This window comes from Lissotriton vulgaris, chromosome 1_2 (genome assembly GCF_964263255.1).
Source record: "Lissotriton vulgaris chromosome 1_2, aLisVul1.2, whole genome shotgun sequence".
NCBI classification, from domain to species: Eukaryota; Metazoa; Chordata; class Amphibia; order Caudata; family Salamandridae; genus Lissotriton; species Lissotriton vulgaris.
This window is the reverse complement of record NC_141686.1, coordinates 169,233,585-169,261,353: the sequence shown is the minus strand read 5'-3', so window position 1 is coordinate 169,261,353 and position 27,769 is coordinate 169,233,585. Positions and strand designations below refer to the sequence as shown.

The following is a 27,769-nucleotide window of genomic DNA, read 5'->3' as shown; positions in this document are numbered from 1 at the left end:
ATATGCCTCACTGGTTGGCTGGGTGCCCCCATCTGCAAGAAGTCAGGGACAGAGTTGTGCTTCACCTCGCCTTCCCCCACCAGAGTGGTGGAGTTGGCAGAGGTGGGCACACCTCTTCCTCATTTGTTTTTCAAGCCAGTTCTTCTGCCCAAAGTGGGGGTCAGGAACAGTTGCTGAAAGCAGCAAGTGGCCTGAGGAAACTGAATTTCCACCTAACATGCAACACCAAACCCTTCCCTAATAATGCCCTTAATGCCCAGTCTCCCAGCATACTATTAGCGCACCAAAAGACATTTTAGAAGTTCAAGTTCCCTCACATATTCACCTCCATTCTCTCACTGACAACACACTAGAAAGATGCTTACTTAATGATCTTGCTCTCGAACTGCTTGGCACTCCTCCACTTGCGGATGCACTTGAGGCAGTATGTGTGGTTGCAGTTGGAGAGGATCCCAAATCGCCGCTCACTGGGGTTAGCCTTTTCATAAACCACTTCCATGCAAACGCCGCACACCATGTCCTTACTCCTCTGTACAGCAAACGAGAGCTCCATGTCCTTCTCATGTGCTTCGATGCAGGACTGCAGGTGGTCAAAAAATTAGGGTAAATAACTTAAGAATATGGAAGTATTGCTGACAGAATGAGACAGCAGAGGGGCGTAAAAGGTAGCGGGGGATAAGCAAGAGGGGGTTTGAGGGGAAAGAAGAGGTAGAAAGAGCAAAAGTTAACTACAAGAGGTACAACACAATTGTATTGGGGTATACAAGGGAGACAAATTATGTGAGGAAAGGAAAAGTTTACAGCATTAAGAGACAGCAATACAGGAGAAAGATCATAAAACATCACAGAAAAAGAAGGTAGCAGAAGGATTGTTAAAAGAATAGGACACTGCAATTGGTTACGGTTTACTTTATTACAAATGGTATCTTTCCATAGCTTTGCTGTGAGATAGTGGCTCTATATATACTGGACCAGAAGAAGGTACGGTGTAATTAGAGTCCACAAACCCCAGAGGTATAACAGAGATTAAAGCCAGGTGTGACCTTACTCTCTAAAGTGGTAGCTTGGTCGAGCAGTAAGGCAGTACCAGAGAACAGTGTAAAGCATTTGTTGTACACACTCAGTCAGCAAAAAGTTCACACTCAAAGACTGAACTCCGATATAGTGGGCACTCAGGCTGCTGGGTGAAGGGTGCATTTGAGCCGTCAGGCGCTCAATGTTATTCAATGAGGAACTTGAAAAGTGAACAAAGGCTGCAGGCTCGGGGATGAAGGATCTTCTGGAGCGATCAACACTTCAAGGGGTAAGTTGGTATCTTGGAGGATAGGTAGGCACCCAGGAGTTGGGTACCGGGGTGTCTTGAGGTCGGGAAATCTTACCCCCTGCTGGTCGCGGTCGGAGGGGTCCTCTGACCCAAGGCTGCAGGCGTCGTCGAGGAGGGTCTTTGGGCACTGCACTTCGGGTCCCATTCGCCGGCGGGACGTCCTCGTGGTCCTGGATCACTCGGGCACGGGCCGGGCGGGTGCAGAGTGGGTTGGTCCGGAGCTTCCTGGCTGGCACCAGGGGTGTTGCAGCAGAGCCTCTGCTGATGGGAGTCCCAGTAAGAGGGTCAAGGCAAGCAGGTCCTCTGGGTGTCCCAAGGTAGCTGTCCGCAGTGGTCGCCGGGATTAGGCAGGAGTAGGTTCCAGGATAGACAGGCCAGTAAGGCTTGGGCCAAGTCAGTTGTCATCCTGTTAGCAGCTGCACCGCAGGTATTCTTGATCTTTTCTTATCGGGATCCAAGGAAGGAAGGTTCAGAGAGCCCCAAAATACTGATTATGGGGCGTTACAGATAGGGCAAGGGCAGGGACCAATCGGGCCCTTTCCCAGGGTGGGTACATCCCCTAGCCTGCTCCTCTCCTGTGTGAGGGGGGCAGGAGCCTAGCTGTGATTGGGCAGGGCTCCCCATCTTCAAGATTGCCAAAGCCCGGGGTCGTGCTTCACCTCGTCTCCCCCACCTGAGGGGTGGGGTTGGAACTGGCTGGCACCCCCCCCCCCCCCCCCCACCCTACCTGACATAGTTTTTCCTGCCAGTCTTCCCGCCAGAGTGGAGGGTCAGGACTGGTGGGGGCCAGTTGCTGGGTACAGCAAATGGTCTGGAGAAGCTCCACCTGCCATCCTGGGGGTGGGGGGGTCCTAGCACCTCGCCGAGGATGTGCATTGTTGCAGGCCCAGGAGAGCGGGGGGCTCTCCACCCAGATGTCCAGCAACATGCCTGCTGTGTGGCAGCCTCTGCAGCCACTCAGTCCAGACGTGGATTGTGGTTTGGTTTCAGGGGGCATCTCTAAGATGCCCTCTGCGGTGCATTTCTCATTAAATCCCACACTGGCATCAGTGTGGATTTAAAGTGCTGAGAAGTTTGATACCAAACTTGTCAGTCTTCAGTGTAGTTATTATGGTGCTGTGGAGTTCGTAATGTCGACCTCCCAGCACCATATACTCTTAATGGCATCACTGCACTTAGTGCCCAGGAATGGCCCTGGGTACTATGGGGCACAGGGCACATGCACCTGTGCCCTCACCACTGGCATGTGGCACCCAGCTAGAGGGGTGACTGATGTATGCCAGAGCAGTGGGTTTGTGGGCATGGCACACAGGGATGTGTGCCATGTCGACTCGGTTTAGTTCTGTACTAAGGCACTCAGCCTGCAAAGGCAGTGCGTGGGTGCCAGGGTACAGGGCCCCTAAGGGTGGCACAATAAAAGCTGCAGCCCTTAGGGGTCTCCTCTGGTCACCATGCCCTTGGGTCTTAGGATACCATTCACTAGGGGCTGACAGGTGGCCAGAGATGCCAATTGGGTTTCAGTTTCAACACTTTTTTAGGGAAGGAACACAGGCCCTGGGTACCTGGTTGGCAGAAGCCCTGGGCACACTGTCAAGCACATCAGCAGTAATACCAATGCAAGAAAGATGGCTCTCACATTTGCCATGGCTGCTCTTGTTTTTTTCATAGCTTTGCCATGGCTGCTCACCTTTATTTATTTTATTTATTTAGAAAGTGTTATATAGCGTGAACAAGATCTTTGCAGATATCAGAGCGCTTTACAAAAAAACAACAACAGGGGGTAGGAAAAACAAGAGAGCCAAATAACAGGCTTTTGAGCAAGGAATAGTTATAGGTAATAAAGGAGTAGCAAAATAGGGTAGGTAAATGAGGGAGCATAGTCATCAGCTAAAACAATAATACAAGTAGACAGTCAGATAGACTAATATTACAAAAGGTGAGGAGTCTCAAATAGTTCCAGAGTGGAGTACAAGTTCAGGTGAATTTAGCCATGAGGATAGCTTCCACTTTCTTAAAAAATGTAGTGGAGGTGATAAGTCTGGTTTCTGGAGGGAGTGAATTCCAGATCCTGGGTGCCATTCCTGAAAAGGCGCGCTTATATGTTTTTTCCTTCCGAAATCTACGAGGTTTCAGAAGAAGATTCTTTGTACTTCTTGTGTATCTTGAGCCACCAGAAATTGTCAGCTTCTGAGTGAGGTAGCGGGGTGAGCTGTGGTGTATAGCCCTTTGGGTCATGCACGCAATTGTCAGATGTATTCTGGCCTCAAAAGGCAGCCGGTCTAAGGATTTTAGGTCAGGGGAAATATGCAAGTGTTTTTTTGATCCAGTGATAAGCCTCGCTGCAGCGTTCAAAGAGGCTCTCAGGGGTGCAGTTGTGGAAAGGGGGAGTCCGCAGAGGGCGACGCTACCGTAGTCTATGTGCGGTATGACTAGGGCTTGTACTGCAGTTTGGAAGTCCTTGGCTGGGAGGAAGGGTTTAAGTTTCCTCAAAATACTGATTTGGAAGTTAGCTCCCTTAGTTGCCTTGCTGATATGCTGTTGCATGTTGAGATTGGCGTCAAGTGTTATGCCTAAAGATTTCGCTGAGTCCACGATGGTAGGTTGGCCATTGAGTGCAGTTAGGTGCTTAACCCAGGTTTGAGTGGTGGAGCTTTACGCGGGAGGTGAGATCAGAAGGAACTCAGTTTTCAGAGCATTGAGTTTGAGGTGATTATCGGCAAGCCATGATTGGGTGTTTGAGCGTTGTGTTCAGCAGTTTGATGTCTTTGGGGGATTGTAATTTCAGATATAGTTGGGCGTCATCAGCTTACATGTGAAAGTGTACATTAGATGCTTGTAACAAGGTGGTGAGAGGTTCCATGACCAGGTTGAACAATGTTGGCGATAGGGAAGATCCTTGTGGCACGCCTAATGTTACAGGCACTGGTGAGGACATCAGGTTGTTGCTCTTGAATTTCTGAGACCGGTTATGCAAAAGGGAAGTGAACTACTTGAGTACAGTCCCAGATAGACCCATTCTGGTGTTTAACAACTCGAGTAAATTCTCGTGTTTGACAGTGTTAAATGCGGAGGGGAGATCAAGGAGGAGGAGGCAGGAATGGTTTTGATCTAGAATTTGGAGGGCGTCAATTATGTGTGTCATAGCAGTTTCAGTACTGTGCCCTGCTCGGAAGCCTGATTGATGAGGGTTGAGGAGGTCAAACCGATCAATGTGTTTTGTTAATTGGAGTTGGACGCATTTTTCCAACAGATTGGCAAGGGTGGGAATGTTGGTAATAGGACGGTAATTGTTTAGGTCAGTAGGGTCAGCTGTTGGTTTGAGTATAGGTGTGACTTGTCCAAATTTGAGGCAGTCGGGGATGCGTCCTTGTTGAAGTGAACTTTTGATAATTTTGGTCCAGAGTGGTAGAAGTAGTGGGATGAAGTCCTTTACAGCGTTAGCAGGAAGGGGGTCTGTGAGGTGATTAGAAGGTTTCAGTGAGGTGAGCAGTTTGTTAATTGTTTCTTCCGAGTAGGTGTCAAAGGAGGACCATGTAGCATGGTTCTTTGGTTCATTGGGTGTTATGCTGTGGGGGTTGGAGTAAAGGCTTACGTCATGGAGGAGATCGTTCATTATGGTATCAGTCTTTAGATTAAAGAAAATAGAGAAGTCTTCATAGGATGGTGTATCACCTATAGTGCTATGTGATGGATGGGGTTGTTCCTTGGATTGTGTATTGATTAGCTCAAACAGTTTTCTTGGTTGTTTTTTTTTCTTGGTCGAGCTGGAGGCTGAAGAAATCTGATTTTGTGCGCTTGATTTTCCTTAAGTAGGCGTTTCTATTTTTCTTCAGAGTTTTAAAGTGCAGTGCCAAAGGGGCTGATCTCCAGGTGCGCTCTGCCATACGCATGGCCCGTCTATCTTCGTTGAGTCTACCCTCGTACCATGGGTTGGAGTTCTTGGAGGAGACTTTTCAGTTGCAATGGGGCGGTCTCATTGATTATGGAGGTCATAGAGCTGAGGTAGTGGTCGGTCAAAGATTGAACGTCCAGAGCACCGGTAGGGGGAAGGAGGAGATTGCCGCTGTGGGAAGGTAGAGAGTTTGGGTTGAGTTTCTTCAGGTCCCTTTTCCAGATCTTGGATTTGGTGGGTTAAACCGGGTTAAATTTAACTTTTTCATTGATGAAGAATCTGATAATGTGGTGGTCTGACCAGTCACAGGGTTGGATTGATCCAAGTTGGGTAGAGTTCTCTTTGGAGATAAGGTCGAGGATAGAGCCTTTATCAATTCCAGTGCTCTATGTGCTGATTTGGGTAAAGGACAATACTGGGATATGCCATTTTTAACAGAGTCTAAGAGTTCAAAGATACAAATTCTACATAACTTATGTGACAAAATAAACCAACATGTTGTTAAAACACGCTAAATAGATAAATTGAATAAAATCATGCAATACAGTTGAGTCACTTAGTCAATTCCATTGGCCAAAGGGGTTTTGAGTTCATAAAGGTATTATATTACTCCAAAAGCAGGGCGACGGTGGCAGAGTTAGTTTCCCACGGTCAGTCACAAAAATTAGACACTTCGTGCCGGACTGGGAACCCAAAGCAGCCCTCACAAGTTTTGTTAGACCAGCCCCCATATGGTGCGTGGCAAGCGAGCTTAACAGCTGCTATAGGTGTTGGGGGAGGGAATTCGCCCCTCAAGGACATCTTGTAAAAAGAAAGACCAAAATGATGCCCAACACATTTTCCATTAGATATTCCGCTGTATTAACTTTCAAAGCATAGTAAATCATGAATGACAACCTGAAATAAGCATCCAGGCCAGAAATCGAATAGTTTACCTGTCAGTGTAGTTTTGCAGCTTGAAGATCTTCCTGGATTCACTACGCTGTGCATTATTCTGCGGTCTAGTGGTTGGGTCCGGAATCGTAGTTTTTTTTCGTAGCCCAGGAGGGAGTCGACGTCCCACCTTCTAATGTACTTTGTGACGTAGGCACGCTTCCTGCGGAAGCTCTCACCTTTGGGCAGCATCTTTGGATTCTTTTTTTCTTGTTTTTGTTCGTGAATCCTTGGCAATGTTTTCAAGTTCTTCCTTAAAGTAAATGAATTTTCACTTTGTCTCTTAATGTGTCTGTTTATATTTTATTCCTTGTATTTCCACCCTCTTCTCCTGCCTCATCTTTCTGGCGGAGGTGGGTTCGCTAGTGAATCCAGAAAGATCTTCAAGCTGCAAAACTACACCGACAGTAAGAAACTATTAGTTTTGCAGCGTGAATCTTTCTGGATTCACTATGCTGTGCAAAGACTTTGTCGCGGTTTGTTATGTTTGTGGCGGCTGGGTGTAAGATAAGCGTTGGTTTTTTAATAGATGTTGAAGCACTTTGTCCTGCCTGTGATTCCTTGTTCATTTGTATATCCACACAGTAGTGCTTAGTGAACTTGTGCACTGAAGCCCATGTTGCCGCCAGGCATATGTCTTGAATGGGTGCGTTAGCCAGGAAGGCTACTGTTACTCCTTTTTTCTTGTAGAGTGAGCTTGTGCCCCGCCCCCTCTGTTCATTCTTGACCTGCCTGTTTGTGGCAAGACTATCGTTTGTGCGATCCATCGTGCAATGGTTGCCTTAGTTAATGGTCTACCCAGGAAACTGCTTGTGAAGGGCACAAAGAACTGCTTTGTTTTCCTGTGCTCTTTAGTTCTTTCCATGTAATGCATCACTGCCCTTCTAGCATCCAGAGTGTGCAGTGCCTTCTCTGAGCTTGTGGATGGTTTCTGAAAGAAGCTTGGTATTTGTAATGTCTGGTTCATGTGAAATTTTGACACCACCTTTGGCATAAAGTGTGGGTCCGTTCTCATCACCATCCAGTCATTGTGTATTTGGATGTAAGGTTCTTGTAGCGATATGCTCACTTGTCCAGATTCAGTAGGATCTAATATGTATAGGCCTGGGCAGGCCTCCTGCTCGGGCTCACTTACTGCCCTCAGACATGCTTCATGGTGGGAGCACTGGTATACCCTACTGCCCATGATGGTGGTTTAGTTCTCATTTTGTGGGATGTCTACTGTCAGGTCTTTGAGGTATCAGTTTATAAATATAGGTTGTTATTCAGCCACATGTATGTTTGGACCAATTTGGGTGTTGAAGCGTAGGCAAATTTTTTCGACCAGCTTATCCAGCGGGCATTCCCGTGGGATTGTTCCCCTGGTTGCCTGGATGCTAAGTATCGGCATTTGGCATTCTGGTGTGTTGCAAATAGGTCTATTGTTGGTGTCCCCAACTTCTTGAATAGCCTTTGTTTCTTGTGCATGGAGCTCCCACTCATGGGATGCCGATGTCTTTCTGCTGAGCCAGTCTGCCTCCACGCTGTCCTTTTCTGGTAGGTGTATAGCTTGGTCTATCTTGAGTGGGATGGCCCAACTCCATATGTCCTGTGCTCGGCTGGATAGTGCAACTGATTGGGTTCCTCCCTGTTTGTTGATGTAAAACATTGTTGTGGTGTTGTCGGTTTGTATCAGCACTCTTTGCCCATACAGTTGTTTCTGGAAGGCCTTCAGTGCGAGGAACACAGTCTTCAGCTCCAGATGGTCTATGTGTTTGATTGAATCTGCTGGGGTCCACAGGCCCCGCACCTTGAGGTGGTTCATGTGGGTTCTCCAACCTTTCTGGGATGCGCCTGTGGTGATGGTCACTGTTGGGTTTCGTGGCATCCGAGATTTCCCCTTTGTTATGCTGTGTTCCACCACGCCATCTCCTCCTGCACTGCGTGTGTTAGAACCACTAGATCTTCCCAACTCCCTGTTGCTTGTGACCATTGTTGTTGCAGCCATTCTAGGAATGGTGTCATGTGAAGCCGTATATTGGGAACTAGGTGTATGCAGGACGCAATCATCATTCCCATGATCTTGCTAGCTGTCTTCATTGTCAGAGCTCGCCCCTTCTGGTACGGATGGGTCTCCTTCATCAGGGCAAATGCTCTCTTGTTGCTGGGGAACACTTTGCTCTGTATGGTGTTGATCTGTGCGCCTAAGAAGAAGATCTTAACCTTTTCTGGTTCCATTGAGGATTTCCCCGTGTTTTGAGAATCCCTTTACTGTTAGCGTCTGTGACCCACTGTGCATGTTCTTTGCATTGTTTGTAGGAACTTGCTTTTATTAGCCAGTCGTTGAGGTAGGAGTATACATGAATCCCTTCCCTCCTTAGGTGCGCGGCCACAGCTGCGAGGCACTTGAAGACCCTTGGCGCAGATTTTAGTCCGAAGGCCAGGGCAGTGAACTGGTCGTATGCTTTGTCGATGGCAAATTTCAGTAGAGGTTTGTGCTGCCTGTTCATGGTAATGTGTAGGTAGGAGTCTTTTAGGTCTATGGTGGACATAAAGTCTGTCCCTTATCTGAGGGAGGAGTTCTTGAAGAGATGTCATTTTGAATATTTGCGTTTTTATGTATTGGTTCAGGAACCGTAGGCCCAGGATGGGTCTTAACATTTCGTCCACCTTTGGTACGAGAAAGTAGTTAGAGTACACCCACTTGTTTCTTTCTTTGAATGGTACAGTTTCTAGGGCCTCTTTGTGGAGTTCTTGTGCTTCCTCAATGAGTAGTGCTAGTTCTTTTTCGGAGAGCGCTTTCTTTTTTGGTTTCCTGTTTGGTGGTTTCTTTTCCAGTTCTATGCAGTATCCCAACTGTATGATGTTCAGTATCCATTTGTCTTATTTTATTTCATTCCTGGAAGAAGTGTTTTAGTCTGCCTCCTACTGGGGTTACATGTTCGTTGAACTTTAGCCTGTGTAACCCTTTTTTCTTGGCTTTGTTGTGCCCCTCCCATAGAGGTGCTGAGGGGGTGGGCACGCTTGGTGGTGCGGAATCACTTTGAAGTGGGTTGCTGGCCCCCTCTTGTTTGCCCTCCTCCATTCGCCCTCCCGCGAAAGGACTGGCTCAGAGGCTGGTACTGCCAGGTTTGCTTCTGCTGGCCCTGCTGTGCTAGACTGTCCCCCTGGTAGCTCTGCTGGAATGTCAGATGGGACGTTCCCGGCTGGTTTCCCCCTCTTCCGTTTGGCCTCCATGTCGGGGTGCCTCTTCATTCCTCTGAATTGCAAGGGCCCCATAGATCTTGCAGTTTCATTTTCCTTTTTCAGTTGGGTGAGTTTCTCATTCACTGGTGCTCCGAAAAGGGTTTCTCCATTGAAGGGGGTGTGCAGAATTATTCTGTACTTCCGGCTTGAAGCCGGAGATCCTCAGCCAGGCATGTCTTCTCTCTGTGACCCCGATCACCATGAGCCTGCTGGACATGTCTGCCGCATCCAGGGCTGATTGCAGCATGAGTTAGCTATATTCTTGCCTTCCTCTACCAGGTGCGTAGCTCTGTTAGTATTGCTCAGGGAGGTGTTTGAGCAGCTGCCCGACCTCGTCCCAATGCCGGTACGTATGCATGTTGAGTAGGGCATTCGAGTTGGCAATGCGTTATTGTACTGCTCTATTCCGCTCTATTTTCCTTCCAGCCAGGTCTATCCTCTTACTTTTTGTCTGGTGGTGGGCCAGAGTTTGTGGAACGTTGGCCCTCTTTCTGGCTGTTGCTGCGCTGGAGTCAGCCATGACGGATTCCTGGATGTAGGGAGGATCCTTAGAGGAGTGTTTGTAGGTCTTCTCTGCCCTAGGTGTGACAGACCTGCAGCTTGCTGGTACCTGGAATGCCTCCCTCCCCTGGTCCCGGACACTTGATAGCATGGGGAGGAATGGACTCCTGGTTTAGCTGGGGAACTGGGTCTCTTAAGATTAAGCAGGCTTTTGGTTTTTCTTCCTCCGACTTCACTCCATTAAGCTGTTGCCGCGTTCCTGATTACCATGTTGTAGATCCCAATGTCATCTGGTGGCGAAGGCCTCTAAGGATAGGTCTCCACGGCCTCTTCTGGGCTTTCGGCGTCGAGGTCCTGACAATCCAGGTCCTGCGCCACCGAGGATGCAGAGTCCAAACTCGTGCGCTGGCCTTCCTCCCCTTACTCGTCATAGTATAGGCCCTCTTCCTCTTGTGTTCTTGGGGCTCGAAAGTTTGGCGGCTCTTCAGCGTCGAACTCCTCTTAGTCCTAGACTGCGACAATAGTCGTCACCTTCAGCGGGATGGTGAACCTCTTCATCCGTTTGTCGAATTCTCTTTTCTTCCTTTCCATCTCGGCGGCCTGTTCGGCGTCGAGTGTTCCGGACGATCTCTTCGACGTAGATTTCGATTTTAAAGTAGTCTTTGAGTCCTTTTCCTTCGGCGTAGAGCGCTCCTTTTCGGGGACGTGCTTCTGGGCTGGTTGTCCCTGGATGCAGCTGCGGCCATCAAAATTCAGCACCACCGCTCATTTCGTTGACTTAGACTGTTTTTCGAAAGTCTGACTCAGGCTTTCGAGAGTTTGTTGGGGTTTTGGGGTGTGGTGGGGGGGTGGGGGGTGTTGACGTCTTACGACCTCTTTTGTACTTTTCTTAACGTGTCTACGGCCGTGAAGTCACCTGGTCCCTCGGCGATGTGGTCCTCTTCGTCACTGGAGAGGCCAAAATCACGAAGCGACGGAGGTTGGCCTTTTTCTTGCATGCTGTGGTTGGCTATCCTCTGCGTCTCTCTAATCCTGAGAGTCTTCGGGGTGAAGACGGAGCAGTCGTTGCAATCCTTGCTTTTGTGGTCGACCGGCAGGCAGAGGTTGCAAACTTGTGTTGGCAATTACGGCAGAATTTTAACTGAGTTTTGTCCATTCCTGCGCTCAGGTGGCCCCCTGTGTGCGCATTCTCCGTTGGACGTCGAAGTTTGATGTTCTCCTCCTCCTAAGTCGTCCCTGCTCAGTGGTCTTGTCCGCGGATGTATTCTATCTTTTTCGGTAAATTTTAATCTTTTCCTTCAATCTCCAAAAACTCTGGAACCTCTCAGTGACGATCCAGTCCAAACAGCTTAAAAAAGAATCTAAAGATGGCGCCCAAAGGTGGGAGCTTCCGCAGGAAGCGTGCCGACGTCACAAAAGTACACCAGAAGGTGGGACGTCGATGCCCACCTGGGCTACGAAAAAAAAAAAGAAAGAAAAGACTACGATTCCGGACCCAACCACTACACCGCGGAATAATGCACAGCATGGTGAATCCAGAAAGATTCACGCTGCAAAACATGGATCTCTCCCACTGAACTCAGACCAGGAATCATGGAAATGCTGCACAAAGGCAACCAGGCCAGAAGGAATGAAAACGTCAAACAAAGGCACCCGGCCAGGCCAGAAAACATTAAAATGTCAACCAAAGGCACCCAAGCCAGTAGCGCTGGAACAATTTTCAGCTGGAACAATTTTCAGTGTTGGTGCTACAGCAGTCCTAAATGTTACATCACTGAAGTCATTAGATTGTGAAAAATCCAAACATCACAGTAAGGACAAACATAGCAAAGGAGCCTTGCCCATTCTGGCGGAGGTGGTGAGGGTGTGGTTAGGTATGTTGCAGTGGAGCTTTTAAAATGTTTTCAAAGAAATCTGCATTTCCTAAGCTTTTTATGTACGAAACACATTAATACCCTGTTATGCTAGGAATGATGCAAATCCTTTGGCTTAGCCTAACCAAATGTATGTTGCACAGACTCGAGGCAGCACAGAATGACAGTGTTAGATTTTCGGCCAGCATGGAAGCGATGGAGTAGCAAGGATACAATGCCCCCTTTAACTGTTATTGGGGTATTCAGCAATTACCAGGGTGCATTGGGCACATCAGGGCTCTGGCCTGGTGCCACTGTACCAATACTAGCTACAACCTGCATGTAAGAGGTCATATATCCAAAACCAGGAGCGACATATTCGCTCAAAATTGAAAGCACCAATTTCAATTCAATTTATTTTTATTATGTTTTGGCTCTCCATTAAGTTCAACTGCCTGGACTTTCCAAAGTAGTACATTATCAATTAAGCACTTAGCACTCTTACTTGAAGGAAAACGTCTCTACCCTTTTTGTACCAAAGGGCCAAGGTCGTCTGACTCAGAAGTACTATGCTCAGAATCAGTAGACGTGATTATTAAGTGTGTGGAACACTCTGCTTTTAGACATCTAGTTGCAGCTTAAATCAATGATATTTAAAACCACCCTAAAACTCTCCTCGTATGAAGTCATCATTTCTTTTTAGTAGTAAAAGACTAACGTGCTTAGACAGAGTAGGGCACAGTGTGTTCTATACAAGTGCTATTGCTCAGACCCTCCAGGATATCGCGATTTCGCGATTTGCCGCGAAATCGGCACTTTTTTAAAAATGCCGCGATTTTTACAAAAATGCCCGCGAAATCGGCATTTTTGTAGAAATCGCGGCATTTTTCGCTATATCCTGGGGGGGTCTGCTTTATCCAAAGACATGCACCGGTTGCCCCACACCTGTAGATGATCTACAGACACTGGGGTCAGAGGGTTAAAGCAGCTCGGCTGCAGCTGGCAGTGTGAAGGTCTAGGCTCTTTGTCATTCAGAGCTGCCCGGGACTGCGCTCGTTCGCACCTCTTCCTGGCCCACAAGAATGACAATGGGAGCCCTCACCTTGCACATCAACAGGAGGGGAGGGGGGGATGGGTTGTTGTCACAGAGGATGGAGCAGGAATCGGACAGAGCAGTTCTCCTTCGAGTGTAATGTGAAAGGGTTTGCAGTGACAGGAATAGGAACTTCGAGTCTTAGGCCTGTGAGAAGGCTCATTTACTGACCTGGCAAATTTAAACACAGTCAGCAAGTCAATTTGGGAAAGAAACGGAGAACAATTTAAATTGAAAACAAAAGACACGCTACCTTAAATCTGTTAATATATTTTTTTTTAACTCGAATCTTGCATTGCTGAGAGATTATCTGCAGCATGCACACCCGGAACTGTCTATGTGCTTGCACTTCTACTCTAATGTGAATTGTATTAGCAACATGTCTGACCTTGCTTTAAAGATGTTGCACTAAGTGCTCCATCCATGTACGATTTTTAGCACTGAATCGTAGCAAGCTTCTCCTTAAAGCTGAAGTTTAGTGCAAAAACGCTGGGCTCTCTATGAGCATACTATGAAATCATGGTTTTATTCTATAGATTAAAGAGTTAGCAGAGTATCAATTTTCCGATTTAAAAAAAGTACTACAGGCCATATAAGTCAAACAAGCAATGGCACCTTTCTGTACTCCAGGATATGGGTTGAATGGATGAATGAAAGATTGAATAAATGGATAATGAGAGAGGATGGATGGATTGATGAGAGGGGAAGGATGGAGAGAAAATTTAAATAGCTGGATGTATGGGTGGAAGGGTAGCTGGATGATGGATGAGGGGAAAGATGGATGAGGGGAAGGATGGATGATGGATGAAAGGAAGGATGGATGAGGGGAAGGATGGATGAAGGGAAGGATGGATGAGAGGAAGGATGGATGGATGAGGGGATGGATAGAGGGGAAGGATGGATGGATGGGTGGTTGAAAGGATGGATGGATGATGAGGGGAAGGATGGATGATGAGGGGAAGGATGGATGATGAGGGGAAGGATGGATGATGAGGGGATGGATGGATGTTTGATGAGGGGGTGGGTGAAAGGATGGATGATGAGGGGAAGGGTGGATGGATGGAAAATGAGGGAATGGATGGATGATGAGGGGGTGGGTGAAAGGATGGATGGATGATGAGGGGAAGGATGGATGGATGATGAGGGGAAGGATGGATGGATGAAGAGTGGGTGGGTAGATGGATGGAACGGGCATCCGGTGGGATATCAGGTTGTGTTCAAAATACACTGTACTATTTAACGTGCTTACTAATAAAAGGGGCGATAGGTATAGCCATCATTAGTGCAGCAGGTACAGTGGCACCAAGCGCAAAAAAGCAGCGCAAGGGGCTTGTAAATCTGCCCCAAATCTGCCCCAAAACCAAATATACATAGCTTCACGTTGTTAAATAACTAAAAAAACTAAGATATCTGTGTTTGTTGTAGGAAAAATGGCCACATAAAATGCCGCAAAATTGCCGCTAAATTTCCATATTTGTGCCGCTAAATTTCCCTTTTTGTGCCGCTAAATTTGCTATTCCATGCCGCTATATCCTGGGGGGTCTGATTGCTATTATCACAATTCAAACCAAAAGCCTAATGCTTGGAAATGTCACAACCATGAAGATGATATTAAACAATTCCAAGCATATTTTTTTCAATTACAGTTGTTTAACCATAGCAAAGCTATGTACCAAAATACATTTCCTTCAGTAACACAACCGATCATATAATTAAAATAATTAAGATGAGATAGGAAAAGGACACCAGATACATTTTCCGAAACAGGAAGGCAAAGTGAAAGTGGTTTGCAACCTTCCAGTTTGAAATATATTATGAAGAGGTGTGCGTAGGCAGACTACTTATGCTTTGAGCAATTAAATGTATTATGCAGAGAGTGGGGGGGGGTGCAGGGGGGAGGAGATTCAGTGGAAGAGTTTCTGGTTTTCTGTTTCCCTGAGGACTAGTGATAGTTTAAACACAATGTTTTGAGAGAGTCAGTTAGATTTTTCTAGAAACATAAGCCAGTGGAGCCACAGTACTGTACTTAGGGCTTTGGGTTTAAACAGAAAGTACTAAGAAGTAAAAAGGAGACTTCCTCTGAGCAATTGAAAATAAATCCATTCATGACTCTCTAGCAGCATTTAGAACAACTTTGAAACAAATAGGTCCCTAAATGTATAGGTTTCCGTGCCCCCCAATGTTTCTGTATGTTTAAATTTAAAAACAGTTGTGTGGCTGAGTTCTCTGTAATATATATACATACATACATACATACATACATACACACACACACACCATATCTAATTTTACATATCATAACTGGCATTACATACCACACCATATAAAACTTTAACTACCATACACTTACCAAACCAATCCTTCGTTATCTACCACGCCTACCATACTGTTGATAACATGTGCCCATAGTACAGTGTTGTGGTTACTTTTATTGAACCAAGCACTGACAATCCTTAGGTCACGTTCAGCATCTGGGATAAAAAAATTATTTCTAATTGGCTGTGCAGCATAGGAGTAAAAATGCGGGGAGCAGTAAAGCTGAGTAGAACAAGTTACTTACCTTCGGTAACGCTTTTTCTGGTAGATACAGTATGTGCCTGTGGATTCCTCACCTTGTGAATATCCCCCTGCGTCAGCAAGGTTCAGAAAACTTTTGTAGCACGCCGGCGTGGACAACGTCACAGGAGCACGGCATCACGCGCGACTCCGGCTGACATCACTGACTCCTTATTAGGCCTACATCGGCGTGATGAGATCAGTTCCGCCCTTTTTTCTGTGCCTTCAAGGCACCCGGACGAACCAATGACAGTAGATACACAGTGTACATAGTACATACAATTCAAAACTGCACACAGTGCGTAGCAAAGGTATGAAAAACCCAATATATACAAATATACATAAAAATACAAACTCAGGTATAGCAGAGTGGACAACGGGGAGGCGCGTGGGTCAGTGAGGAATCCACAGGCAGATACTGTATCTACCAGAAAAAGCGTTATCGAAGGTAAGTAACTTGTTCTTCTGATAGATACATCTGGCAGTGGATTCCTCACCTTGTGAATAGAGTCCCACAGCAGTCCCCACTCCCGGAGGAGGGTGTCCACTCTTATACCAAGAAATCTTGAAGGACAGAGCGCGCAAAGTGGCCGTCGCTCCTCACCTCTGTTTAAGCAGTAATGCTTTGCGAAAGTGTGGAGGGAGGCCCAAGTCGCGGCTCTGCAAATATCCTGAACAGGTACAGCCATAGATAAAGCAGAAGTAGCAGACTTTGCTCTAGTAGAGTGAGCTCTTATACCCTCCGGAGGGTCCTTACCCGCCAGGGAGTAGCAGATCTTGATGCATGAAATTAACCTTCTTGAAAGAGTGCGCTTGTGCACTGATCTTCCCTTCCTGCAGCCAGCAAATCCAACTAACAGCTGGTCATCCAACCTGAACTCCTTTGTCCTATCCAGGTCGAAGCTCACCGCCCTCTTAGGGTCCAAGCGATGAAGCCTCTCCTCCTCCTTGGAAGGGTGAGTTGGAGGATAGAAGGTAGGAAGGGTAATGGATTGTCCTAAATGGAATGGAGTTACTTTAGGCAGAAAAGCAGCCCTGGTCCTGAGAACCATTCTATCAGCATGAATGGTCAAGAACGGGACCTTAGAGCTAAGAGCCTGAAGCTCACTAACCCTCCTTGCCGAGGTAATTGCGATCAGGAAGACCGTTTTGAAAGACAAAAGTCTCAAGGTACATGAGTGTAAAGGTTCAAAAGGAGAACCCATCAAAAATGTAAGAACAAGGTTCAAGTCCCACTGAGGTACAATAAAAGGAGTAGGGGGAAATGTATTGGTAAGGCCCTTAATGAAACGTAAAACAATAAGAGATTTAAACAAAGAGGGCTGGTCAGGCTAACAAAGGAAAGCCAATAAGGCAGACAAATAACCTTTGATAGTTGCCACTGCAAAACCCTGCTGGGCCAATGAAAGTGCAAACTGAAGAATACTGGACAAACAAGCCCTTAAACTGTCAATGGACCTCTCCCCACACCAAGCAACAAATTTAGACAACCTATAAGAATAGATGGACTTGGGGGAATCGCGCCTGGCTGATAAAATGACATCACCACATCGTGAGGGAGAGAAAAATAACTCAGGTTGCCCCGTTCAATCTCCAGGCATGAAGGTCTAAGGTCTGGAGGTGGTGGTGTAGAACCTGCCCCTCCATCTGGGAGAGGAGGTCTGCCCTGTGAGGGAGACGGAGCGGCGAGCACGAGGAGAGGTGGAGAAGATCTGTGTACCACACCCTTCTTGGCCAATCCGGGGCGATCAATTTAACTTGATCCCGGTCTTGGCAAATCTTCCTCAGAACCCCAAGGAATCAAGGGTATGGCAGTAAATGCGTAAAGGAGTTGCGAGCCCAAACTCAACTGAAACGCGTCTCCCAGAGCTCCTTGCATCGGAAACTGGAGACTGCAGAACGGGCAGTGAGCATTCTCGTGAATGGCAAACAGGTCCACACGAGGATTTGCCCACATCCAGAAGACGTGTCGAACCACCTCCGGGTGAAGCCTCCACTTGTGGTCGGCCGAGAACTGCCGACAGACTGTCGTTCAGAACTCCGGCCAGATGATTTGCCATCAGACAAATATGAAGGTCCTGAACCCAGGACCAGAGGTGCAAAGCCCCTCTGCAGACACCGCGATCCCACTCCTCCCTCCTTGTTGACATACCACATCGCGGTGGTGTTGTCATTCAGGACTTGAACCGACCGACCGCGAAGGGAAGGGAAGCGAGGAAGGCCTTGAGCGCTAAATGTATAGCCCGCAATTCTAGAAGATTGATGTGAAGCAACCTTTCCTCTGGAGACCAAAGACCGTTGACCTCCAGGTCCCAGAGATGAGCACCCCACCCTAGAGTGGATGCATCAGTTATCACTGTGGCCACCGATTGAGGCAGCTAAAAAGGCTTTCCTTGAAACAGATTGCCTTCCACGCCCCACCAAGACAGATCCGCCGCAGTTTCTCTGGAGATCCTCACCGACTCCCTGAGATCTCCGTTGTGCTGATACCACTGCCTGCGGAGGCACCACTGGAGTGCCCTCATGTGCCAGCGTGCATGGTTGACCAACAGAATGCAAGAAGCCATCAGACCGAGCAGACGAAGGACCTTCAGGACTGGAACAACCGCTCCATTGTGAAATAAAGGAATCATCTCCTGTATGTCGCGAATCCTTTGAGGAGGAGGGAATGCACGACACAGTGTCCAGTACCGCACCTATGAACAGGTTGCGCTGGGAGGGCACCAGGTGAGATTTGGGTACATTTATTGAAAACCCCAACCTGTGCAACAACTGAGTTGTCTCTTGCAAATGATGGAGCACCTTCTCCGGTGACTCCGCTTTGATCAGCCAGTCGTCCAGATAGGCGAACACTGGAATCCCCGACCTCCTGAGATGTGCTGCCACCACAGCCATCACCTTGGTGAAGACTCGAGGCGCAATATTAAGTCCAAACGGAAGGACCACAAACTGGTAGTGTTGCGAACCCACCGTAAAAAGGAGATACTTCCTGTGCGACTTCAGGATCGGAATGTGAAAATACGCATCCTGCAAGTCGATTGACACCATCCAGTCTTCTTCCAGCAGCGCTTGAAGAACCTGCGCAAGAGTGAGCATCTTGAACCTCACCTGTTTGAGATAGAGGTTCAAAACCCTGAGATCCAGGATTGGACGAAGCCTGCCATCTTTCTTGGGGATCAGGAAATACCGGGAGTAGCATCCCTGACCCCTCTCCTGCTCCAGAACCACCTCTATCACACCCTTTCTAAAAAGAGCCAGGGCTTCTTCCTGCAAGAGAAGCAGGTGGTCCTCTGAACAAAAACATTGGCAAGGAGGGTAATTGGGGGAAACTCCCGAAAGGTAAGAGCATACCCATTCTCTACGAGATTGAGAACCCAAAATCTGATGTAACCGATTCCCAATCTCGTAGAAAATAGGTAAGCCGACCCCCTACAGGACCCGCATGATCCAGAATGGTGGAACTAGGGCTGCTTTGCTGTTGTAGGTGGGGGGTGGGTATTAGAAGAGGAAGTTGAGGAGGAGGCTTGACTACCTCGGGCACGGCCCCTTTGCTTGCCTCTATAGGACTTATACAAAGGATTCTGCTGTTGCTGCTGCTGTTGTTGGCTCTGCCTACAGGCACGAAAAGACCTTCCAAAACCTCTGAATTTCTTGGTGGAAGAGCCTCTAGCCTGTAAGCCCAAAGATCTTGCAGTCGCCCTGCTATCTTTGAATCTTTCTAAGGCCGAGTCAGCCTTTTTCCAATAAGGTCAGTGCCTTCAAAAGGCAAATCCAACAGAGTAGCCTGAACATCAGATGAAAATTCAGACGATTTCAACCAAGCAGCCCTTCTAGTGGCGACTGAGGAACCCATTATTTTGGCCACAGAGTAAGCCGTTTCCATGCCACTCTGAATCATCTGGCAAGCCGCAGCCTGTGTGTCATTTACAACAACAAGGGGCCCCAATTAAGTCAACAAGGGACCTCGGGAACTAACTTTTTTTAATACAGCGGTCCCATGCATTCATTAATAAAAAGGAACAATAAATATAGACAGAATCAATTCTATATTCCGAGTGACATGTCCAGCCGGATAGAGGTCTTCAAGTTTACTCAAACAATTCAATTGAAACATAATACCTTCAACTGATCACCAGTGTGGTACACAAGCCTGTGCCCAACACTAACGGATCTAATACAGAAGGTAATTTTACAGACAAAGAAGGGCTTTTAAGGCAGACAAATGTTTTCTGTGTAGTAGATGCAGTTGTACAGAAAATTCAGAAAACCACCATTACATCACATAGCAATCACGTTTTGTATAAGGTGTTACAGGGGTCGACGGCGTTTCGGTCCAGCCTGTGTGTCAGACAACCTCATTGAAGTTCTTCCTATCTTCCTCCGGAAGCTTTGATGATAATTGCTTAACTGTATCCATCAAGGCATGTACATATCTGCCCAGCAGACAAGTAGCATTCGTCGATTTCAGGGCAGTGCTACTTGACGAGAATATTTTCTTGGCATTCTGGTCTAATTTTTTCGAGTCCTTATCCCCTGGAACTTGGGGGAAAACACCTGCCGACTTTTTAGAACAAGCTACCTGAACAACCAGACTTTCTGGGGCAGGATGGAAAGTTAAGAACTCAGGGTCACCAGGTGCAACCCTATAGCGTCTTGCCACAGATCTAGACACCGCAGGAGCAGTCAAAGGCTTTTTCCAAACTTCCATTATCGGTTCAGTAAGAGCCTTAGTGAATGGGAGAGTTGGCTCAACAGAAGAGGGCGAATGTAGAACCTCAGTAAGAATGTTAGACTTAAACTCTACTGAAGGCAAAGTCAAGTTAAGCAGTTCTGCAGCCTTTTTAAATTACAACATGGTATGGTGCCACATCCTTAGAAGGTGCATCAGAAACTGCAGGCAACCCCCATTGAGGCGAAAACTCCAAACCACTTGCACTATGCAGATCCTCAAAATAATCTTCCTGATCCTGAAGTTCTCCTTCCTCTACTTCTGGATCCTCATACTCCACTTCCATGAGACGCTGTGCCCTACACCTCAACCACTCCAACCAAACCGAAGTCGGCGGATCCGGTAACGACTCAGACAGTCGGGACCAGCGTTTTGAGTGAGGAACTGGAACAGCCTGAGGATGGGAAGCTGGACTCGGCGTCAAATCTCAAATCCGATCCAAAGGCCGCTCCGGAGCCGGCAAAGCTGTGCGCGGAGTCTATGACCTCGGTGGCGCCGAACCAAGCCAAGATGGATAAGGCGTCGGCATAAACGGCAGAAAAGGTGCCGGAACGTACGCTTGAGGGACGCCCAAGTTAAATGACAATGGACCCATGGGACCAGCCGGTGCACCAGTGGGATACATTGGTCTCGCATACACGCAATACATGACGTTAAGGAAATGTGAGGGGTCCTGTCCAGGACCAGGAAACGGAGGGTTCGAACCCACTGGCTGCTCCAGAGGAGGCTGCTCCGGAATCGCATCTTCACGACCCTCCTGTCCCTCTGGATGATGCACCGGAGTCGCTGAAGCCTGAGGATTCTCAACGGCTTCTTCCTCATGCTCAGAAGACTAACACGGATCCAGAGACGGATTCGGTTACGGATCCGGAGATGGCCCTCGGGACTGAAAGGGCGAGGCTTCACCTTCAGGCTCACGAGATGGTGAGGGAGACAAAAAGTCCTTATGGTGCTTACGGGATGAAGACCTCTTCTTCAAATCAGACTCCTAGCCGGAATGATGCCTCGAGTTACGCTTCTTACGCTTATGTTTTTTCCTCGAGGAACCCGAAGCATGACCTGAAGCAGACTTAGATGCAGACTCCGATCGAGACCTCGACCGAGCGTCTGGATCTTGACCTTGAAGACCTCTTGGCATCTTTTCCCTTTACCTTGGCCAGAAAAAGTTTAGCCTCTCATTCACGTAGAGCCTTCGGGTTCATCTTTGAACAGGATAGACATCCTCCGACATCGTGGTCCGAGCCCAGACACCACAAGCAATCACTATGAGGATCGGTTATAGACATCTTCCTAGCACACGATCCACATTGCTTAAACCCAGTCTTCTTCGACGACCTCTTCAGCGAAAAACAGCTCGAAAAGATACAGATATACACAAATAGCAACAAAGTTACTCTCCGCAACACAAGAGATCCCAGAAACCGTTAGCGTCAACGGCGCGGAAAAACGGGAACTGATATCATGCCGATGTAGGCCTAATAAGGAGTCGGTGACGTCAGCCGGAGTCGCGCGCGATGCTGTGATCCTGTGACGTCGTCCACGCTGGCATGCTACAAAAGAGTCTACCGAACGTTGCTGATGCAGAGGAATATTCACAAGGTGAGGAATCCACTGGCAGATGTATCTATCAGAAGCTGGGTTACTCAGAGCATAACACACTGCACTGTAACTTGGGTGAAAACCACCGCTGTTGGGCGGGTCCGCCTCCCCGCGTAATTCACTTGCAGTAGCGCCATCTTGCAAGTAAACGGTGCCGCTTTTTGGCGCCATTATGTAGTCTACACGCTCTAGTCGTCAGAAGGACGCTAGACGTGTACAAAAGAGTCATGCAGACGCACAGCGGTTACGCGCAGCGGGGACGCCCGATTGACGCCGGAGTTACGCCAGAGTTCAGCCCGTCTGCACCCGTCCGCGCTGAGGACGTGCTGCAGGACGGTCTGAACTCCGTGGCTCCTGATAGCTCTTTTTCATCGCTCCGGGGATATTCTCTACGGGAACTATTGTCTTTTAGACCCCCAGTACTCCTGTGTCACCATCGGTTCTCTCCTGAAGTCCTGTGTCAGGCCTAGGTATGTTTTTCGTGTAAAACTTTTTAAATTTTTTACACAGGCTTTTAGGAAACCTGTTTCCCCCCCCCCATGTTCTGTTGACCTCCAACTCAGACAGGGCTTCCTGATCAACGCACGATCCCTTATCAAACACAACGTAGCTTTTCCTGACTTCGTAAGCATGAGACAACCCGACTGGGTCTTTGTGACCGAGACTTGGGCCTCTGAATCCTCTGCTCATGATCTTCTTTTGGCTATACCTGAAGGATATGCACTCCATAGGTTGGATAGAGTGTGACGCAGAGGAGGTGGATTGGCAATCCTTTTTAAGGCCACACTCTCCTGTACTGTAAAATCTCTTTCGGTCCCCACGGATCCCTTTGATGCTCTATATTTTTGTATTGTGTGTTCCCCCTCGATTTCCTTTACAGGAATTCTTGTATATAGACCTCCTGGACCGAGAACCAATTTTTGCCCTGAGCTTTTTAGAATTTTGGAACCTTACTTTGGGAGATCACATTTTACAATTCTTGGTGATTTGAACTTTCATCTAGATGATCTGGCAGCTATAGATACCTCCTCCCTGGTTAACGCCATGAAGGCTTGTGACTTTGTTCAAAGGGTACTTTGCCCGACTCACAGGGCTGGCCATACCCTTGACGGGGTGTTCTCTAATGATCTTAGGCTAACAGTCGGCGCTCCTCTGCCGATAGTATGGTCAGATCACTTAGCAGTACCGTTGTACCTAAACACTCCCCTTATCGAGGGTAACTCCGTTACCACCAATAAATGTCTTAAAAGAAGCTTCAGAAATATCACCAACGAGGCTCTGGCCCCTTTTATTCAAGACATTAATATCTCATTGCAGTGGTCGGTCGATGAGGCGGCACAAGAACTTACCGACTATCACTAAAGCAGTGGATGAGTTAGCCCCCACCTCACTTAGATATGTGGCGCGACAAAAACCGACAGCCCCTTGGTTTACAGAAACACTGAGACTCCTCAGACAAAAATGTAGAAGGAAGGAAAGAGGCTGGCGCAAATCTTGGGACCCGACGGAACGGGAAGCTTACAAGTGCCTGTTACGAGAATATAAAAGCCGAGTTATGAAGGACAAACAGGACTATTTCACCAACCTGACCAGTTCTCTTACGTCATCTAAAGAACTTTTTAAGATCGTGGACTCCCTCTGCTCTCTTCAGACACCTGACCCCGTGGTAGCCTCACAGGAGCTATGTAATAACATCTCGGATTTCTTCTATAAAAAAATAGACGACATCTATGTGGCTCTACAATCTCAGAGGAATTCCCTGAGTGAAGAGGACTCCTCTCGAATTAAGCATCTTGAATCTTGGGCTGGTGATTCCCCCCAAGTCCTTACCCACTTCCCTGCGCTCTCCATAGATGGACTTAATCTTCTTTTAGACAGAATGAAATCAGCCTCTCCTCTGGACCCTGTTCCTTTGAAAGTACTAAAGGATTGTAGGGACATCATTCTTCCTCCTATGTTGGAAATAATGAATGGAGCTATGGAACAGGGTACCTTCCCAATGGCATGGAAGAAGGCCATTGTGAAACCTCTTAAAAAAGCCCACCCTGGAAACCTGGTCTCCTGAAGAACTTCAGACCAATATCTCTCCTGCCGGCCTCGGCTAAGATGTTGGAAGCACACCTGAACTGTCACCTCTCCAACTTCCTGGACTCCTCGGGGTTCTAGGACCGGTTCCAACATGGCTTTAGAAAGCTCCACAGCACGGAGTCTGCTTTGACTAAGGTCACAGATAACATTCGCCGGAAAGTAGATCTTGGCCAAACCACTGTGCTAGTATTGTTGGACCTTACAGCGGCATTTGACACCCTGTCTCCCTCTACTTTAACATCTAGGTTAAGGGAGGCAGGGGTAACCGGACCGGCCCTCAGTCTTCTGAACTCTTTTCTACAGCTGAGAGAGCAGCGTGTGATGCTTGGAGATTTCCTCTCCCCTGTTAAGTCTCTGCAATGTGGGGTGCCACAGGGGTCGGCATTGAGTCCGACCCTGTTTAATATCTACGTGGCCCCCCCTTGCGAGACTAGTAAGATCTCAGGGGATGGAGGTGGTGTTGTACGCCGACGACACGCAGATTATGGTGTCCCTGACCCACTCTGTGAGTACCACCGCGTCCAACTTTAGGTCCTGCGTGCAACTTGTTGCAGAGTGGAGGATTTTCAACTCCCTAAAGTTGAACGGTGAAAAAACAGAGGTCCTGGTCTTTGGCAAAGACCAGGACATGTGGTCAGGAGATGGGTGGCCTTCATCCTTAGGCATCTGCCCCACTCCCACACAATCTGCCAGGAATCTAGGCGTCATCTTCGACACCCTGCTCTCTATGGAGCTTCAGGTTAACAGGACTGTGGCCACCTGTTGGGGTGTCATCAGGACTCTTAAAAGAATCCTTCACTATCTCTCCCCACAGGCACGCAAGCAGATTGTGATTGCTCTTGTTGGCTCAAGGCTCGATTATTGCAATTCACTCTATGCCGGGGTCAACAAGGGCCTTCTGCAGCGTCTACAGGTTGTGCAGAATGCGGCTGCGCGATTTGTGTTGGCCCTTCCCTGGCTGTCTTCTGCTACCATGGCAAGGAAGAGTCTCCATTGGCTCCCTATCTCCTTCAGAGTATCTTTTAAACTCCTTTGCCTCACCTACAGTGCCCTTATGGCTGGCCCTGCCGATGCTCTTGGATCCCTGCTCACTCGGTATGTCCCGAGTAGATGTCTACGCTCTCTAGAGCTTAACCAACTGGTAGTTCCGCGCTCTAGGAAGGTTAGATGGGGGAGTAAGGCTTTCTCCATCTTGGCACCCCAACTATGGAACACACTTCCCCTTGAGATCAAATCACAGCCCTCATTGGATCTCTTTAGGAAAGCCCTTAAAACCTGGTGTTTCATTAAGGCCCATCAGTAAGCTCCTGTCACCTGGTGCTTTCAGCTAGACATTGAATTAGGCGCCTTGACGCCCATCGGGCTAAGTTGCGCATGTATAAATCCCACTTCATTCATTCACACGCCTCTGACAAATACAAATGCTGTAGCAAAAAGCAAATAAAAAGCTCTACAGTTTAGGCAATGTCCTTTTTAATTGCTGGTGTACTAGGAGTTTTTGCCTTTTGCAGGGCATTCTGTGCCTGTTCCTGACCCCGGTTTTTGGCATCGCCAGGTTGGCGAAATGGGATCTGGCTGGAGCAGCAGACAGAAGACACTAGCTCGGTTGCCTGGAGTGGATTAGATATAATCGATCTGTCAGTGGCTGGCAGACTGGTGCTCTTTTCCTTTTTCACAGCTTCCTTCTGCTGTTCCTTGGATAGAAATGGTAACAAGCATTGGCATAGCCAATAGGTCTCGCCTTTGGGACCTTATAAGTGTTTATCCATGCAACAGCTGATGTTTCACCATGGATATTGTGCTGGATAACTAAACATTATAAAGATCCAAAGGCTAGACCTATTGGCTATGCCAATGCTTGTTTTCTGAAGGGGTGGTCTTAGTGACTCAATGGTGGGCCTTTAGATAAGGGAAGGTGTGTACCGATACTAGTTGTGTGTGCCATAGTTTTGTCACGTGGCTGCTCGAGTTTTGCAACGTGATTTGTTGAACCTAGCAAATCAAAAAGCCTTTGCCTCAGGGCACAAATGGTAGAAAAGAGAATGAAATATTTGAACCAATAGCACGTCTGCCCTACAGAACATGGACCATGTCCCAAATAATAAACTTCAAAGCCTAGTACACAGTACCTTAGACCTTCCTCAAAGAGGAGCCTAGATTCTTTGAAAAAAAAAAAAACTACCACAAGTTCACCACTGGCTCAAATGATTTGCAACCTGTCTTTGATAGCCCATCCTGCAGCCAAGGGCAGATACACTGGAGGCGCAGCCGTTCCAACTGCTGACGTTTTGGCAGAAGCATCAGCGCAGACACAGGATGCAGCATGAGGAGTTGCGCACCTCCCTGCTCAGACCACGCTATGGCAGTAAGTAAGCCAGATAGTAGGCTGGCGCCCCCCAAATAAATCTAGTATTATATTTCTGCATCATCAAGAAGAGTCTGTGGTTTTAGTTTGTGTACGGGAGTGTTGTGTTTTTTCTGCACCGCTCGATGAAGGAAAGTGGTTTTAAAGGAGCTGTGCCACCTCCTGTGTGCCCTCAAGGTGCATCTCGTGAAGCCCCGTGGCAAACAACCACTTGTTATTGTATTTGTGTGGGAGGCGGCGGCGCTATTTATTTCTGCAGTGGCCTCCTCTCCAGGACAGCCAGCTGGACGGCTGTGAGACCAACAGGGCTGTCCGAAGTTTGCAAAGTGAACTGTTGCCAGTCCTCTGGCGTATTCTTAAACCTCAAGAACATGCAGTTGGTGAAGGTTTAAAAATGGCTGGTAAGAAAAAGCATCTTTGGCTGGGAAATGAAAGCAATTTTGCAGTTTGCAAGTTTTTCACATTTGCAAACATTGGACAGTGAAATCCGTGCACACCCACAGCTAAAGGCCAAGCCCCTGAGTCACCGGGGTTAGCTGGGTAGGGTTGCAACCTTTCTTAGAAAAGAAAAACACAAGCCACTTGTTTACGTTTTGCTATTGTGGAACAATCAGCAACTGGTGGGTGGAAAAGCATTCTTGTAACAAGCGCTTTAGTGCCCCACATACGGGGAGTAGGCGCTATGCAAATGCTACTGTACAACACAGCCCTACTCGATCTGCTTTGTGTTGGAATTTCTGCTCACATCTGTGAGTGCTGTCCTACATTTTAGTCATTCTTAGTAATTCCGAACAGCATCAATGTGTGGGACTGCTAATGTGATATTTCTAACAATAAGTTACTGGTAAAGAAAGGAATTAGGTTAGTACGTACAAACAGACATCCAATGTTCCCTTTCACATGTATGCCGACGACACCCAACTTTATCTCAAAATACAATCCCCCAAGGACATCATGCTTCTGAACACCACGATCAGAAACACCCAATCCTGGCTTGCCGAGAATCACCTCAAACTCAATGCCCTGAAGACTGAGTTCCTCCTGATCTCACCTCCCGCAAAAATCTCTACGGCTCAAACATGGCTTAAGCACTTAACGGCTCTAAATGTACAACCTACCGTCGTAGACTCAGCAAAATCTTTAGGCATAACACTTGACGCCAATCTCAACATGCAGCAGCACATCAGCAAGGCAACCAAAGGAGCGAACTTCCAAATCAATACCTTGGGAAAACTTAAACCCTTCCTTCCAGCCAAAGACTTCCAAACTGCAGTACAATCTATAGTCATCCCGCACATAGAATACGGAAGCACCGCCCTCTGCCGGCTCCCCCCAACTACAACGGCACCCCTAAGAGCGTCCCTTAACGCTGCAGCGAGACTCATCACTGGCTCAAAAAAGCACTCGCATATTTCCCTTGACTTTAAATCCCTGAACTGGCTACCTTTTGAAGCCAGAATACATCTGAAAAATCGCCTGCATGACTCACAAGGCTCTACACATGAACTCACCCGCCTACCTCACTCAAAAGCTGACAATCTCGGGTGGCTCTAGAACTACTAGAAGCACAAACAATCTTCTGCTGAAGCCTCGAAGATTCCGGAAGGAAAA

General features: G+C 47.7%; 1 protein-coding gene across 2 annotated transcripts in view; it reads right to left on the bottom strand.

The window, feature by feature from the left end:
- The window catches only part of MKRN1 (makorin ring finger protein 1), a 153,731-nt gene that overhangs the window by 65,616 nt on the left and 60,346 nt on the right, over positions 1 to 27,769 (bottom strand). For both annotated transcript variants that reach the window (XM_086953052.1, XM_086953051.1), the window contains exon 5: positions 366 to 580. In XM_086953052.1, the coding sequence (XP_086809178.1) occupies positions 366 to 580 (215 nt within the window). The remainder of the gene's footprint in view (positions 1 to 365; positions 581 to 27,769) is intronic.